The following is an 18,410-nucleotide window of genomic DNA, read 5'->3' on the forward strand; positions in this document are numbered from 1 at the left end:
TTATCAGCACTTCGACATGGAGTGGTTAGCGTAATTCGATAGGTTTACTTTAAAGTGGTGATATGAAGCATTAGAGAGACGTCCAAACATGGCCACCTCAACTTCTCTATATTGGGGACGATGATACTTAGCAAATCTTGAAATATAAGATGGGATATACAAGATTGTCAGACCCCATCTCCAAAGCGAAGATGAAGACCTATCAATCAGTATGGCTCTTTGTGCCAGTTGACCGTAAGTTCACTTCGCCATACTTGCCTCGTTGTAAAGAGTTCATCTTCATCCTAACGAAAATACAGTTCTCTCTCAAGCTTCAAATCGTTAGGGAAGAAGGGCTCTTGGCCTCTCGATCTCCCAACTTCACGCTAAAGGAATTAAAGAAAAAATTTAAGAAAATATGTAATGGGTGTGATTTAGGTGTAATTAATAGAAGGGATTAATCATCAGAAGCATCCATAATAAAAGAGAAATCAGCTTTTTATGTTAAAGCACTTGTAACATTTTCTCTCTCTCTCAAATCTTTTTTATATCTTTCATAGATCAAAACTTATTTTTAATTTAATCCTCTGTCATAGTATCATCCTTAACAAGTAAAAAATGGTCCAAATTGGTTCACAACTTGATTTTAATATAAAAAAATCTAAATTAAATATCAGAGTTGGGTTTTGATCGGATCAAAATCGATATTACGGTAATCTCATATGACAATTCTCTATACAATACGATAGTAATTAACTTTGTCCGTTTGATTACTTAAGTATGGAAACAAATTTGTCCTACTTGAGACAACCTTGATTACCTAAACTTATAAGATCATGAAACAATTAAGTTATTAGCCATGTTAATGATTCGTCAAACAAAAGGAAACCCATGTGAGAACATATCAAACACCGAGCAAATAAAAGCTGGCTATTCGATGTCGAGATCTCCCACGATCACACTTGTCTTAGATTATTAATCTTATTGGATTCCCTCGGTTGAGAGGTGATTGATTGCCTTTATCTTTCTTGTTCTTTATGTGTTGGGATCTCCCAATCGTGTTCCATGTTTCTTAATCATTCATTCTACCGCTCATCAAACAAATTGCTGCTCGAGTGAGTGAAGAAGTCGTATCAAATGGAACTTACTAATGTATGTGTTCATCCATCTCATCAATCTGTATCGTCAAATTTTACATATATATATTTAGTTTAATCAACGAAAGATGTCTTTCTAGAAAATGTGGATTTGGAGACTTGTATAGGACAGTAGTAGGTCCTTCTAAATTTAATACAATTTCAAGATTTTACTATTGATAATTTCTTTTAAAAATAATAAAATATTATTTTACTATTTATAATCGAAGTATTATTGATTTTATCTTTTGTCCTTATTTCATCTTTGCTCTCAACTTCATCGTCGTCGACCACACTGGACGTGGTGCAATCTTGCTCGTTGTCCTTTTGATATTATAGTACGAGGAGAAAGAATAAGAAAAGAAGGAGAAGAAAGAAAGAGAAAAAGAGAATATTTAATGGATAAAATATTTTTAATTAGAAATAATAAAAAAAGTTGATGAAATGGGGAGTCTAAATCAGCCCACGATCTTTATATATGATTTTGTTACATAAATTGAGTGAGTGATACATTGGTGGAGAATTTTGAAAAGAAAAAACATATGATTATATGATATTTCACTTTTAAAATAATTTCTATCATTATTTATTGAGTTTGATTTATTTTCTAATAACAACACTTACATGAATTAGGAAAAAAAAATTAGGATAGTCATTTTGTACATCAAACCTTAACCTAACCGCGAATTTAGCTACACAATTAGTTAGAGAAAGCCAATAAATGGACAATAATGAATGATGTGGGAAAAAGAAATAATTAACAATCATAAGAGAACTTGTAATAATTGAAGCATGAAGAAAACGACACTGCAAATGTTTATTTATCTCAAAAGGTAGTAATACATGAAATTGGCTCTCCAATCCAATATATGTTTGGCCAATCCAACGTATGTGTGTCCACAGGCAACACCTCTTCCTCAATAATGCATGCCAATGACAGCTGACTGCTATGAAAGCTTTGAAGATGGTGACAATTAAATACCATCAAACAATGTAATCCTCAGTTTATAATAACCCACCCCCCAACTTGTGCATTGTTTAGTACACGAGCAAACTCCCAATTCTTGGGGGCTCTCAGGTCAGACGTCTGAGATGTACAAAGGGGCTCGTGAAGCCATGTTGTCATGAAGCAATCATGTCTCCACTATGATTCCTATAACACGCAAGGAAATCAATCAATCAATCCTAAGAAATAGGATTTGTTTCACTGTCTTAATCATGTCATTTTCCAACCAATTGCAAACATATTTATCATGTGATGGATTTTTGCTATGTCATCATGTCATTTTCCATAAATGTCTTCTTCCTTGGAATTAACTTTTTCCAAGATATTTCGAACATCACATCATCAGCATCACACGCATCTATCCGATTCAAGTGGATCACATCATTCTAAGTAATACGATACTAACTAGGATGCTTTCGAGTGACTCCTCACGTTCAACTAACATCAACAACTCTACGAAATCGCTCCCGTAGAATAATTTGAATTAATTTTTTTTAATCATAATTAACACAAAGATACTTGAACGTTACATCATCATCATCAATGTGATTTCTATTCTCATACCCATTTTGTAAATACAACGATACTAACTAAAATGCTTTCGACTGACTCATCACGATAATTTCATGAAATCGCTTTCGTAGAATAATTTTCTATTATATATCAATGGTTACTAAAATTGATAACGGTATCTCTTTAAACATCGAAGAATATTATCGAGCACGTTTGTAATTTAGTTATACATGACATGCAACTGAATATACTTGCATCTCGACCAAAAAAATTATATTAATTATTTATAATATTTTTTTTCTTTTTGACTCGAAGTGATTGATGGGTGATGATGCAAATTAATTTATCTAGGTATAAATTGTTTTTGTAGGCATATGTTGCCAAGAGTGGTGTGTTACACGTTGAAGGCATGTTTACTTGGTCGGCGGTGTGGATATGAACACACACGGCGCCGAAACTATTTCGAGAAAACAGCAACAAAGGCATGACAACAGCAAATCGAAGTGTTTTTCCTACCCTCGGTGTTTACTCAATTTAGTACTGTCATAAGTCGACTTGAGATTTCATGATGCCATGATTGGCCACATAGGAAAGAAGTGCAAGTCAACATCATCATTTTTCTGTCCAATTGACTCACTGTTCCCATTCATTTATTGCATGCATGCATGTATTATATATTAGCTACATAACTTAGCAGGTGACGATATCAGTGACCTCATCAAGTTCTACAATCTTGACAAGTCAAATTTACTTGCAACAATCCAAACTAATGAAGATTGCTGGATCCAAATTATTGAAGTACTACTACTCATTTGTTTATGAGAATAATAAGCAAAGGCTAAAATTGTGGATGACTTATCTCTTGATCGAGACTCCAATTTGACATAAACGAGAGTTGACTTCAGAGAAAGCACCCGTTGGTTCTAATGCTGATAACATTTCCTTCGAAACAAGAGAGAACTCTTGACAGCCAAAGTCCATTAGATTCAGATTCAACAAGGAGTAATGGCACACAAGGGTGAGAGGTTTGTGGATGTGCGATGGAATATAGTATCTCCCACTTGAAGGTCTATCTCTTCTTTAAGAGGAGGAGGAGGAGGAGGAGGAGGAGGAGGATGATGATGGTGGCTCCCCCATTTGCAGGATCTTTCTTCTCATTTAACTATTATGTGTTCAATTTGAAATGGCTTCAGTGGCACATGATGGATGGCTAAGTTTAAAAGTTGGGTCACCAGGAACAGTCCTTCATGTGAAGAAAAGCTCATTGGAATGCTACATAAACAGGCTGGTGACTATTTTATGTTCTCTTTCTCTGCCAATTGGCCATGTGTCTTGAACCCTAAGATGGGGGACCAGAGGTCACAATCATGGCTTTAATGCAGTTCACTTTGCATGAAGACCTAAAGACCTTTTACTACCTCCATGGGTGTATGACAGAGTCACCAAAATACTCTTGGATGACAGAGATCTATAGTGTACCGTATCAAGAATTAGAACAAGATTGCTACACATGGATTTCAGTGTCAGAAATGACAAAGAACACATGCAGATTCTTTCATGCCAAGCAGATTATTAGCATAGATTACCTCAGTAATATAGGGAAAAGCTGCATGATTTATTCTGGCTTAGGTTGCTATTATGTTTCTAGCAAATGATGAGGTTTCGCCTGTGTGCTAGAGATAGGAACTTGACATGAAGAGATCTACCACTTGTTCAAAGGGCCAATCATCTCTCCACTCTAATAATTCATTCTGGGTTGTTGCCGTCCCGATTTGACGAAATATTCGTTGCTTAGTTGGTCACAATGACGAATTATGTAGTTTTTTTATTGCTGAATGGATCCGCAAATCCATCGCCTTATCATAAAATAGTTTGATGATCCATCCCAGAAAAGAACTGTTGTCTTGTGAGAGAGAGAGAGAGAGAGAGAGAGAGAGAGAGAGACTCTATTCTCAAGGCTTAACAAGTCATAAAAGGCACCAAAGTCTCCTTTTGTAAACATGGAGGAAGTAAAGTTCACACCAAGCGAATAAGTTCTTGATCCAGATAGTATATAGAAGAAGCCTGGGTGTCCAGAGGAAGAGAAAGGGCCTTAACCTTCTGGTGCAGGTTGGTGTTCTCCTCTCTGAGACCCTTTGGATGTGTAGCATTAATTGCCAAGATCGAATCCACTGACACAAATGTTGGCTCTTGTATTTCTTTGTTTGATATCAAGTTAGGAAGTTTTGTTGGAGAAAGCAATGATTTTGAACTGATTACCACCTCACCGTCCATTGATTCTTAATTCAGGTTCCTCTCCTGTCTCAGAGAACAACCGGAAATGGAAGCACCAGCTGCGGAATGGTATTCTGATGCGGTGAGGAGATCAAACTCAAGAGCTTTGGATGATTGAAATGATTAATAAGATCCACTCCTTTTCTATCGTTGATAGGGAATGGGTGGCAATTTCTTCGACCAGTGGGACGTGATAGATCAGCTCACTGCACAAGAAATTGCAGCGGCTCTCGAGCAAGACTTGCAGCGATCCTTCTCCTCGGAGAGCTACAACTCCTTACCTGCGGACCAGCCACCGGCGAGCGCCGAAAGGCCAAAGAAGACCCTCAAGGCTGGTAGCTGGAGTTCCTGCACCACCGAGCAGAACTCGGCTCTGGTACCCAACGCCTCGTCTCCAAGCATCCTCTCCTTCGGCAACCCGGACTCGCCGAGCGACCAGAACAACATATACGGGGGTCTCGTCAGGGTGGTGAAGCCGAAGAAGGAGATGGATGCTTTGGTGCATCACGGATCCAAGAGGAACTACGAAGCCACGGTTGGGCAGGGATCCAAAGGTGTCAACACGGGGACAAGGTCAACGTATCACAAGGAACACATCATCGCCGAGAGGAAGCGAAGGGAGAAGCTCAGCCAGAGATTCATAGCTTTATCAGCCATCGTTCCCGGCCTGAAGAAGGTATGTTCTCGATCGATTTTTCTTCTCTCTTCTCGGACGTTCTGAAGAACATCCTGCATCCTCTTGCAGATGGACAAGGCTTCTGTTCTCGGCGATGCTATCATGTATTTGAAGCAACTCGAAGAAAAGGTGAAGATCCTGGAAGACCAGGCCGCAAAGAGGACCGTTGAGTCTGCAGTTCTCGTCAAGAAATCTCAGCTCTGTGATATACCACCACCACATTAGGTTAGGTTGCCGGAAAGAATCGACCACATTAGGTAACTCGAATCGGCATGTAAAGGGTCGCTTGCAGTAATTGGGAAGTTGGAATCGCTTCCAAGCGACGGATGTAGCGGTTCCCAGATGTTGACAGTTCGAATGAGGAAGGTGAACGGCCGTGAGATCACGGCACACTATTGATTTAGAGTGACGAGAGAAGGGCAATTATGTCCACGAGAAATAAATAAATATATAAATATATTACTTCAAAATTAAACATATTAATCTTCGTAAAATTGATTTGGCTCGCCGATTCCTCTCCTCAATATATACATGCACGAAGTTATGTACATTGAATTATTGAAATAGATGCATAACATCTATAGTCACATTAACTATTCTCCAAGGCTGTTGAATCTTTTTCTTGAGGATTTTTATGATCACATCTGCTTTAATGCGTCACTTTATGACCACAAATTTCAATTTTTTTGGTATTAATTTCTAAAATTAAAGGGTGCAAATGGTCTCTTAATTGAGTCACCAAAATATACATAAGGCGAGAGATGTCGATCGAGTCATAAGTCGTCGTTGGCTCGAACCAACGGATAGTCGGTCCACGGTAACGGAGTCCGAGATTTCCTGTGCGCTTTCTTCTTCTCCACCATCGCTCTCGTCGCCACGCGTGCGGAAATCTTGACGCCCCACTCTCCTTCCAACTGCCGCTAACTCGACTCCTCTTCGACCTAATTGCCTCCTCGAATTCCTTCGGATGTCGACGGCGGACCACAGGACCGCCGATGGCTCGACGACGCCCCGCCGCGGCCGCGTGTGCTTTTCCTTCGCCGCCTACGCCAAGTCCGTCGTCGCCCACCTCTGCTCCTCCGGTGTTCCTGTCGTCCCCGGCCTCTCCGACGCTGAATTCGCCGCCGTCGAATCCGCCTACGGCTTCGACTTTCCGCCCGACCTCCGCTCCATCCTCTGCGAGGGCCTTCCCGTCGGCCCCGGCTTCCCCAACTGGCGCTCCGCCTCGTCGCAGCAGCTCCGCCTCCTACTTGACCTCCCCGTTGCCGGTCTCCTCCACGAGATCGCCGCGGGGAGCTTCTGGCCTCGGGCCTGGGGCCCGCGACCCCGGGACCCTCAGGTCGTCGCAGCCGCGAGGGATGCCCTGCACCGGGCCCCGCCACTCGTCCCTGTCTACCGGCACTACTACGTGTCGACCGCCCCGAGCCTCGCGGGGAACCCGGTGTTCTATGTACGTGGCGGCCACGTCCGGCTCGCCGGGCTCGACCTCCCGGACTTCTTTCGGCGCGAGCGGCCGCGGGGGTGGGCGGCGGGGGTTCCGGCCCCCGCGTGGGCGGCCACGTCCGCAAGGAGGGTGGAAGTTTGGACGGAGCTGGCGGAAGGGGAGACGACAGTGGAGCGGCAGCGCGGCGTTTCGCCGTGGGAGACGACGGTGGAGCGGCGGCTAGGGGAGGCGAGGCGTCGGCTGACGGAAGGGGGGTGGAGCGATGAGGAGGTGAGGGAGATGGTGGCGGCGGGACCAGAGTCGGACGACGGGGACCGGGCCTGGTCCTCCTCGGCCGTGAACTCGGTGGTGCCGGTTCTGAGGGACCGGGAGGGCGTGTCGCGGCAGCTGCAGCTGCTGTCCCTGCGGCTGCTCCGCGGCGGGTGGAGCTACGACGACGTGGTCGATTCGATGGGGTGGACGCGCTCCGAGGCGGCAGGTGGTGAAGTGACGATTGGACCCCGCACAAAGGAAGCACAGAAGCATGGCAACCGCGGATGACGGAATTGTGAATAATACTTAAAAGAGCTTGGAATCCTTCCATTCTTTGCCGCAAGGGTAAAGAAACAGAGAGAGAGAGAGAGAGAGAGAGAGAGAGAGAGTCACCTCAGTCCTTTTTTATTTGATGTGTATTCATCATATACTCCAAGAAAGAAACACAAAGCCACTTCTCCTCGCAGCTGCTAAGTGCCGCTTAAATGCGCATCGGCAACAGTGGTGGCTGACTTTGCAGAATAGGCAGGAGCGACTCCCACCATAGAAGACACATGACCTGTTCTACTTGTCATGCAATAGGCAATCGATTAGTTGATCAGACGACGCCATCCGCGTGGCTATTATATGACCCGGTCATCCATCATCTACTGCTTACGTATTCCTCTTGCCTTTACTCTCGTTAAAACAGCCATGTGGCGTGCAGTAGGTCATCCGATGAGAAGGGCATATGACAAGTCTCGTGGGGTGAAAGACACATCATGGTCAGAGTGTGTGCACTAAGGACGAATCACCCGTCAACGTTTTTTCTCATGCCTAATTGGATGGAAAGAACAAAAAGCCCAAATTGATGATGACAAAGTTTGGTATCAAGAGAGAAGGCATTGGTGCGGCGTTATGCTACTTCAGATGAGTTCCCAAGTAAAAGTTGCGAATGATTACGAACGAAGCTTTCATTTCGATTCCAGAAGCAACTTTTATCAAACTTGCCTCTTCATTCAGAGTTCAGTTGATTTACCAGTCGTCTCAGGGCGGCGGCGGCGGAATTCGATGAGTTGTTGGTGTCTCTTCCAATTCTGCACATTTACCAACAAGTTAATTGCATCTTTCCGACTCACACGTTCATATTACTCACTATGGAGATGCTGATGCTGCACGGTGCATGTTTAGTGTGCCAAGCTTGAATTCGCGTCGTGTACTGCTTGCCAGATGATGGTGGTCAGTGGGAACCATAGAGCCAAAGGAGCGCTCAGGGCCAAGAATGCTCTCCGGATATGTGGCTGCTCTCCCAGATGAAGTAGTCTCACGATCGGATGAAGGCTTCGGAGGAAAAGAAGCACCTCCTCCCTCACGCAGTGGAGACAGGTTCTGTAACAAACAGGGAAGGAAAGAAGATGCTGATCAAACATGGAGGTGCTGATCACAAAGCAGATCAAAATGGAGAACATACACGGGCTGCACGAAAGAGAAGCTTCCGAGCTGACGATGTTTCCACTGTTAGATCCATCCAGTGGAACTAATATTAGTGCCATTCATGAGGTCAACAAACGTGCATCTTCTGCTCTCCAGAAAATAGAACCTGGCGTTGAACATGCCGAACTAGAGGAGAAGCCTTCCTCAAGTACAGCAACGGGTGAATCTGATGATAACATCGAAGAGCAAACTGGTCTGGAAATCGGAGACGTATTCAGCAAATGAATCGGGTAATCAACCAGAATCAGAGTCGAGATCAATAGATTTCTCAACCAATCAAATCAATGTCCAGAGAGATAATAACAAAATAATAATAATAGTAAAAAATAAAATTATAACTAAAATAGTAGTAAACTCCATCTCCCACAATTTACACAAGGTGAAAAAGAATTCAATTCATTAGTTCATCGTACGATTAATGCATTATAATATTTTTTTATATACTCAAGTATAAAAATAAGAAGAAAAAAATATAGTAATATTTTTTTAATTAATAAAAAATTATCATGATTCTATAAATTAATAAAAAAATTAATAATGCATTATTTTAGTTCCTAGTAAATGTTGTTGTACTCAACATTCAACGACTCTACCTAACACAATTCCTGAGTCCACCAATCTGCAAACGCAGACGGCTTCGACAGACCCAACAACATCATGCTTTTGTGACATCTCAAGCATATAATACACTTGTGTCTTTGGTTATGGAAATGGAAGCTTCAGCCATCGATCAGTTTTCGAGAATATGACTCTGCAGGCATCTTCATACTTATTTCACATGCTCTCAACACGATGACTACCGACGATCAATCTACGCTTTGCTACAAAGTTTCCTCCTCTCGCGGAAACCATCGACTGCTTTGCCTCTCGCCAACACAGCCATCAAAAGCTTCGACAAAGCAAAAGCAGCACAACCACCGATCGTAATAATTTCTCATGCCCATTACCTCAGCGACAAAAGGCTTCGCTCTCCACACTTGTTCCCAACCTTATCAGACACAGACATCAACGCCCCTTGCACTCACATCCCAATTGCCCAAACACTCGAGATCCTCAGGGCCTGCACCGACTATCTTCGACCACTCCTTGTCTTGCCCTCTCGAGTTTTGGCAGACAAATGATTCCTAACGCTAACAACTCGATAGAAGCTTAGGTGAAAGCGTAGAATGAATGATAGAACATCCACATATTTGCCCGAGGGGAAACCAGCATGGACTAAATAGCTGGCCAGCACCGAAAACAAGGTCGTGCCTCATTCCGGTTGAACGATGATGATGTCTCCATTACAAGTACTTAATTCATTCGAGCCGAACGATGATGTTATCCTAGGTAACAGTATACGACTAATCGACGCATGAATATCCAATCAAATAGAATAGCCTTGAAAACTTCATGTGTTTGACAAAGAACACACAACAATCTCGATGTAATTACTGCTTATTTCGTCTCTGAAAGCATTCCAAACATACAAAGAAAGACAACAACTCTTCCTCTATGGCGCCATGCAACAAGCATTCACCTGCGGGCAGCCCCCACAAGCAAGTTTACCTGTTGTGGAGGGGGTTCGAACCGGTCGGGACCATTCTCTTTTCTTCCAGAGTATCATTGCAAGGAGGGACAAGCATCGGCTGCCGGGTAGAAGGCAACAGGGCGCTCACTCGGCCAAAAGTTGAACGCATGGCAACAGCAGCTACCAGAATGATCACCAAGATAATAACTCTACCGACAGCGGCCATCAACGTCAGTAATATGGAGGCAGAAGAAGAAGAAGAAGACGACGACGACGATGAGGAAGAAGGAGGAGGAGGAAGAACAGTGAGGAGGGTAAAGGGAGGGGGAGAGGCTTCTGCCATCTGAGAGGGAGAGAAGTAGGTGGTCTGGCAGAGAGCCACCTCAAAAGAAAGGCTTTGATCGCCTCCAATGTATTTAGTGCCCGTCTGTGAAGGAGACAGAAAGAGCCATCTCTTTTTGCACTCCATCCATTCACTGACTCCTACTGTGTATGTAGTGAGTAAGAGATGCCTTTGGTAGAAAGCAAGTGTAGGTTTTCGATTTGGTCAGAGAAGATCTCAACTCTCTTCCACTGTGTTGGAATTGTTGGTTTCGAATCCAAGCCAATGAACTCTTTCGTGATGGTCGACCATTAGCTGCTTCGTTACTGAATTATCGGACGCAACATTTACTGCGATTTGAATCTAAGGAGGTCCTTTTAAGATACGGAGGAACACCAATCACCAGCCCCAAGTCCCATTGATCATCGAGACTTACTGTTGTCATAAGTTATATATATATATATATATATATATATATATATATATATATATATATATATATATATATATAATTAACAAAATTAAAACTTTAGTTCATATCCTTCCATCCTTTATCGAATGAAAAATATCATATTCCGATCTATGGATGAAGAGAGAATCAAGCGACATACATTCCGATCTGTAGGTTCTGAATTTATAGTGAGAGAAATGGTAGCATCCAACATGACATCAATTCAAAATTAATATATATTCATTTCGAAGAAGCACTTATTCGATGAAAATATGGCATTCTGATCTATAGGTGGAGAGAAGAGTATGTTCTGAATTTATAGTGACTGAAATGATACCTTCCAATAAAAAATCAATTCAATTTCGAAGACACACTTATTTTATCATTAAAAGATATGACATTCCCAATAAAATTTTAATTATTTATTAAATCATCATTACTGTCACAAGAACAAAATATAAAATAAAATCATGTATGGAAAAACATGTCATGAAAACAAACTATAGAATTAGAATTATGGATTAAAAGTTACATGAAATTCACAAATAACAAAGGGAAAATATCATGAAAAAGAAGAAGAAACATAGAAGGGTGAAATTAATCTCTTAAATAAAGATGGTTAAAGCCAAAATAAAATGTCTTATTGAACTACTAACCCATGTAACACTAAAATTCCAAGACAAATCAACCATCCTGATTATGTTGCAATTTCCTAATTGCTAATCTCCAAGCAAATTACTACTTGAATTATCATTAAAAATCACAAAAGTAGAATTATTGCCTTTTGATGCAAATAGAGTCTACATATTATATATGCCTGTGACACTTCAATCCACAATTATCATATTTAATCTTTCTCGATTATGGCCATGATAAAATTTCGAAATATATCGCAGCCTCGATCATCCGAACACAATAATTTTTATGCATACTAGTATCTCAATGGAACAAACAGTCATAGTCAGAGACCACATAATAATAATAATAATCATCATCATCTGCTACAACTTAATATTATGACCATAGTAGTTCTCTTGCCATAATAGTAAGCTAAAGAGCATCGTATAGATATATTAATACAGACAACAGACTTGGTACCTTTCCCATGATAAGATACTCCCTCGATAGGTCAAGCAAGAAAACACAGTGGCAACATTTGAAGATGCATGATCTAAGGTCCCAGGCGATACAAGCCGTCGCCCATAAAGTACTGTCCATCCATGTAAAGTGCAGCATTGGGTGCATGGTAGCCATCCATGACGACGAACTGCATGTCTTCCGATGGCTTCCAGTGCCTCTTCCTTTGATTTATGAACCAGTTGTTGATCTGCTTCAGATCAAGGCCGGTAGATTCTGCTAGCGCCACCTTCTGAGTCTCCTGTTAAAGTCCATTGCTCATGCCACAGATGTACAAGATTTTATCGGATGCGCATAAAGTCATGCTCGCAAGTGCTAAATCTAAATCCTGTTCGAGTATCGCATATGGAAGCTGCTAATGCAACAGTTTTTATCGGATGCGCAGAAAGCACGAAAGGCTTAGGCACTTACGGAAGGATAAGGCCACTTGTAATGCAGCTCCCACCAGTTGAGCAACTGTTGTCGGGCATCCTTTGGGAGTTTCCCCTTTTTCTTCTTCTTGGAAAGCTCTTGCCTGAGGCTGCTCAAATAACCGCTGTACTTCCTCAGAAGTTGGTGCTTCAGCTCTCGGTCCTCGGCAGATGCATCGAGCTCGGGGAGTTCAGTTTCTCCCCCACTCCCATCTTGGTCGTCTTCCGATGAACAAACCCCAAACTTGTCATCTGCATGATTACCGAATATAAATTGCAAATAAATCTGATTCGATCGGAGTGACTTCACTGCGGATTCATGATTTCGTAATGCACAATTCTTATACTTAAACATTAATAGTCAGAGAGTAAAAGCAAATAAAAAAGAAAGAAAACCAAGAGTGATACACCTTGACATATTTGTGGATGACTCGTTAATACATCTTAGTTACATTTTTAGCTCAGAAAAGAATTTCTTTGAGATCACACATGACAGGAGTACCAAATTGGCAAGAAAAGAAATCCAACATCCTCATAAACAGATTTGTACAAGACGCTAATCGTTGAAAGATGAGATCATAAAAACACGCTCTAGGATGATTGCAACGATATGAATATAAGATTTCAGTCTATAACCCAGTTCTATTGTTAACAAGAAATATGACATCATATAGGATGATCGCAACGATATGAACATAAGATTTCAGTCTTTCACCCAGTAAGTGTTACTGGTAACAAGAAAGATGACATCATATAGGATGATCGCAACGATACGAATATAAGATTTCAGTCTATAACCCAGTGTTACTGGTAACAAGAAAGATGACATCAGAAAGGATGATCGCAACGATACAAACCTAAGATTTCAGTCTATAACCCAGTGTTACTAGTAACAAGAAAGATGACATCATAGAAACTCTGTAGGATGATCGCAACGATACGAAGAGAAGATTTCGGTCCATAATTCAGTGTTACTGGTAACAAGAAGAAAAAAAAAAAAAAGAGGAATATCATGAGCAAAAACCACTTAGCAGTAGAACAACATGGTAAAAGCATATTGCAACCCGACCATGACTTGAAATTCTCATCTATGAAATGATGAAAATATTGCTACTATGATTATATATATATATATATTTACTATTTCATTATTAGAAGGCCAAACATTTTATAAATTTACTTAAAAATCAAGCATAAATCCTGAGGTGTAGGTTATTTCATGGAAAGTATATAGTTCTCATGTTGCTGTAACAGAGAATAAGAAGCCATGTCAACAATAGACTTTAAACAAGTATTGATTGCAAATGCCATAAATTCATGGAAAGAAAGATAATTGTTAATGCTACTCAAACAAAAAAAGATAGCATGTTCATTGTGCAACCAGTCATCGCTCACTGCACCAGCCTCCATGAATCTAAGACTTTAGATTGGATATCATCATTCCCGAATTATGTTTGACAAAAAACAAGTACAATTTTTGAAAGAGAACCTGAACGGCGTCTCAATTTAATTCTCTAAATATAGAAAACAAAAAAAAGAAATCGAATCTCAATTTTTGGAGAAACATGCATCATGCGAACATGAGGTGCAGGAACAAGAGGAATAATGTTCAACCTTCAATTGGTAGTAGAAAAGTTAGACACAAACTCCTTGATGCATATATTTTATTATCTTGTCAAAATGAGGTCAAAGAGTCCACATTTTGACTACTGATCACCATCCACCGGCATTTGACTAGCCAATTAAAGATAGATACGCTAAATGCACATATTATCTTGTCGAAAAGAGCCATGTACTTGGTTTCATGTTGGCATCGACCTACAATTGCTCCCAAATCTTCTCAGCTAAAAAAACTATACCCCGTTCATATGCCGAGTCAAATAGAAAAGCACCAAAGACGGCTAACATATCTATTCTTAGAACCAAGTACCGAACTCTGCTTCTGGACAAAGAGCGAGATGAACCTAAGATGTTTCTGCAACATTATCTACTCTACTGTGTCTTCTGTAAAGACAATCTACTTTACTACGACAATGTGCTGTCGCTCCATCTTAGGGCAGAATCCTGAGGAGGAAAAGGTAGCAGAGAATACCGGCAGAAGAAATAAAACCTGGAAAATCGGTAAAACAAGCATCCTATGCTCGCTATTCCATGCAGAACATCATCATGGATTGCTCTGGAGTGGGAAAGAGCTCAAGGAGACGGAGAAGACGGTTCCAATAAAATATAATCAAGAACAAGGGGAATGATGAAGCGATTATTCTCGAGGAGGTATAGGGAGGGAGTCAATGTTGTTCTCCTCGGAACCCTAAGAAGGAACACCCTCGCGTCAAGCCTCAAAAAAGCTGGCTTTGCGGAAGCACCAGTCTCGGGTCTGCTTATCAACCCTGTCCCTATGTACTCACATCATGTTCTAGTTCAGGAGTCACGTAGCAGAGATCCGTTAAACCGGAATGAGATCGCTTAAGCAGTAACAACTGACAGAGAACTCTGAGATGGCCACAGTACCGAAGCCTCGTGAAAATAAACAAAGACAGAGCCGAGCCCTTCTTCCCTCTCGCAAACCCTGAAAAGGTAGCGTATTAAACTATATATCTTTTGGGAATAGCTCGTAACACATTAGTTTAATATAGGGAACTGAAAAGCGTTGATCGTCAAGAAATAGCGAGCTAGGTAGAGATCTTAGCTGATTAAGATGAAGATGCAGATGACTCACGGAACAAATGGCCGAGTGATAATTAATAAAAAGGGTGGATTAACTAATAATTTTATGATGGAAGCCATGGAAGATCTTTGGGTTCCAGCTTTGCGTGAAAGAGGGGATTCTCCTCGTAAAGATGCACGTACTTGGCCTTCTGACATACGGCAGGAATGCACACCTCGGCTCTGCGCACTCTTGAAATCTATAGTTAGTTCGAGGCCTCATGGCTGCTGCTTCTCCCTCCTCTTTTCCATGACGAGAAATGGATGAGGACCAAAATCAACCAAGCCCCAAGGTTTGTATCTCTATCTCGTGGCTTCCTTACTTGGGCAAAAGCTTGTCGTGTGCGATCATAGTGTTGGAGGAACCAAGCAAAATGTGAAAGAGGTGTTTGCCCTACCAGCGGACAAGATGCGAAGGGAGCCGTCGGTGAGAGACAGGGAGTTGAGCTGAGCCTCCACCCTTCGGAGAAACTCCATGGCCTCTTGCAATGGCCTCGTTAGCTCTTCCCTGTACTTGACCAGCATCTCATGGTATGCCTCCTGAAACAACTCGCCAAGAAACATACATTACAGGAGGAAAGAAGTCATTGCATAGCAAAAGATCATGCATAGGAAGCAAGGCACCATGAACTGGTCGAGCTCGGGATCCGTAGGAGCGTCTCGGCAGATCAAACTCGCGCGCTGTCTCATTTCCAACTCCTGAGCCACGGCGGAGAGGCGGTCTACAACCTCAGGGGGAGCCCCCACCTGCGAACGGTAAGGAAGGGTGCTATCAGCAGAAGGTTGTGAGGGTTCAAGCATGGTGTGGATGGGGAGGTGGTGCCTTTTGGCAGTCGATATAAGCAGCGAGGAGGCTGGAGTACTGAGGGTGGGAGATGATCTTGGCTTTGATGGCATCCACGTCGCACGGAGGGAAGTGGGAGGAGGAGGCCCCCTCGTGTTTGGCTAGGAGATGGGAGTTCTGATTGCCACCGCTGCCGAGGAGGAGAGGGTTGGGGATGCAGCCGTGACCTTTGTCAAACACAGACGCACCTCCCGAGGGAGGTGCAACCATGGCGACCGCACCCGTATCGCCTGAAGATTTTGCCGCAGGAGATGTGGAACACATCAACCCTCCCCAGAGATTGCCTCCCAGCTGAGAAAATTCCTCCATCCTCCGCCGAGAGGGGGATCAACAAGGGCGATGAAACTAGAAAGAAAATAGAAAGGAAGAAGGGGCAACAGGGAAAAGGAGAGGAGAGGAGAAAGATGCGAGGAGAAACCCTAGGGCAGCTTTCTTTATCAACCCAAGGGAGACGATAGAAGACGAGCGAAAGGACCCAGAGAGATGGGCACACCACGAGAGAGAGAGAGAGAGAGAGAGAGAAAGGCATGCAAGTGCAACTGTGAAAGTGTGGTGGAATGCTTGTCCCACGTCAAATCATGTAGACGGTATTTAGCTTTGCAGTGGCGGTAGAGAGCGAGCGATGTAACTCAAAGCAAAGCAGATCATTACCCAAACACCAAGAATAATGCAACAGCTGCGGCAGAGGAGGGTAGGGAGAAAGGGAGAAAGGGAGCAAGGTCGCACCACATGCGTCTGTGGGCGTTGGTTGCTCGCTGCTGCAGTGGCGCCGTACTCCGGATGAGTGAACCCATCTCTCTCTCTCTCTCTCCGCGTTACATAGATTGGTGCTTGCTCTCTGGTTCGTGATCATTATTATTGATGGCGTTCGATCAGGTCACATGAGGTGGAAGCCAAGCCGTCCCCATGACAAACGAAGACACACTGTTCCTTTGTTCTTTGTTGGGACGCGCGTTGTTACGACGCTGCAAGATTTCCGGTGTGGGACCGAGATGTCACACACAACACTTCCATGTGCCTTGGAACTTGGCGACGCCAACTCAAACCATACCGATTCCATGGTCTTTTTTTCCCCCCACCCTTAATCCCCTTTTATAACACATCACTCAAATCACAAGACATCCACCCTTTCTTTATGATATATAGGTTAGTTTTGACCTTTGATGATCTTTGTTCTACGACCGAGCTCGTTCAAGTTATGGTTACTATTAAGGTTATATTATCAACAAATAAAAACGAGTTTTAATATTAAATAAATTTTAATTTGATTCTATATAGATCCTATTCTCTCGCCTATACAATGTTATGATTCATTAGTCCTCTTAATTTTGTTCATCAATTTTTATCATCATTAAAATAATTTTATGTAAAATAGATAAAAATCCACTTACTTTTGACTCCGACTACAAGTCATTTTTATAAGTAAATTGCTTCGATAGAATTTTGACGAAACTAAAAAGAAAATTATAATATCATAGAAAAGATGAAATGGTCAAATAATGATACAAAAAATTGTAATAATAATTTGTATGTAACTATACTAATATATAATTTTCAGGCTTAATCTTAGAACCATGTGAGTGTCAACACCTTCAAAGAATGATGCTTCAAAGTCGATTGTGACCATCACAAGATACAATTCATATCTTATTATTTTAGAACACTGCAGCCCATACAAAACCTCAGCTTAAGGATTCACAACCAGTCTATCACCACAAACCGTAACTCTTATATGAGAATAGTCTATGATGACAATATTAATTTCTATCACATCGAGAGGATAAAACTTATGGCAAACACATTGGGGTTGGGGTGTTTTCTACAGCAAACTTGTACTGTTGAGGCTGGCTGGCTGGCCAGGGATCATCCAATAATATAACCTTGACTATGACGATTCTACAGGCTTTTCATATTACAGGATTTGCACGTAATTTAGGCTTTTTGGAAGTAATGGCTGTCAGCAGAACTGGATGTTGCAGTAAGCCTAAACCCTAGGCATGAAGTATTGGGGGAAAACAGGAAGCTATGAGTCGGGAATAAAGTTGAAGACATGATGATGGGAAAGATGCAAAGTGGATGATATGTGATATGACATTTTGTCTATTTCAGAAGCTGCTGCATCGCATTGCATTATGTGTGTGAGTTCAGTCAAGTCCTCCATCTTTCATGAATGGACTTAAAGAGCTTTCCCTCCTGTGCTCATCGAGCTGGCAAAGCCTAGACTCACTTCAATGGCGAGTAAGGTGGCCACGGATTGATTAATGCTCGCGAGATTCCCCT

At 42.0% G+C, this 18,410-nt stretch overlaps 3 protein-coding genes across 3 annotated transcripts; 2 read left to right on the forward strand and 1 right to left on the reverse strand.

The window, feature by feature from the left end:
• The first annotated feature begins 4,579 nt into the window (after positions 1 to 4,579).
• On the forward strand, positions 4,580 to 5,809 carry LOC135642978 (transcription factor bHLH25-like). Its single transcript, XM_065159460.1, has 4 exons — positions 4,580 to 4,743; positions 4,924 to 4,990; positions 5,066 to 5,584; positions 5,654 to 5,809. Exons 2-4 carry the CDS (start codon positions 4,955 to 4,957, stop codon positions 5,807 to 5,809), a joined length of 711 nt encoding a protein of 236 aa, XP_065015532.1. The 5' UTR covers positions 4,580 to 4,743; positions 4,924 to 4,954.
• A 593-nt stretch (positions 5,810 to 6,402) lies between these two features.
• Positions 6,403 to 7,686, forward strand: LOC103993125 (uncharacterized). Its single transcript, XM_009413078.3, has one exon. The coding sequence runs from the start codon at positions 6,552 to 6,554 to the stop codon at positions 7,566 to 7,568; it is 1,017 nt and encodes a 338-aa protein (XP_009411353.2). The 5' UTR covers positions 6,403 to 6,551; the 3' UTR covers positions 7,569 to 7,686.
• Positions 7,687 to 11,979: 4,293 nt separating this feature from the next.
• On the reverse strand, positions 11,980 to 16,570 carry LOC135643049 (homeobox protein knotted-1-like 6). Its single transcript, XM_065159587.1, has 5 exons — positions 16,110 to 16,570; positions 15,911 to 16,033; positions 15,685 to 15,826; positions 12,585 to 12,835; positions 11,980 to 12,414 (listed from the first exon to the last, which is right to left on the reverse strand). Exons 1-5 carry the CDS (start codon positions 16,437 to 16,439, stop codon positions 12,208 to 12,210), a joined length of 1,053 nt encoding a protein of 350 aa, XP_065015659.1. The 5' UTR covers positions 16,440 to 16,570; the 3' UTR covers positions 11,980 to 12,207.
• Between the last annotated feature and the right edge of the window lie 1,840 nt (positions 16,571 to 18,410).

This window comes from Musa acuminata, chromosome BXJ3-7, assembly GCF_036884655.1.
Source record: "Musa acuminata AAA Group cultivar baxijiao chromosome BXJ3-7, Cavendish_Baxijiao_AAA, whole genome shotgun sequence".
NCBI classification, from domain to species: Eukaryota; Viridiplantae; Streptophyta; class Magnoliopsida; order Zingiberales; family Musaceae; genus Musa; species Musa acuminata.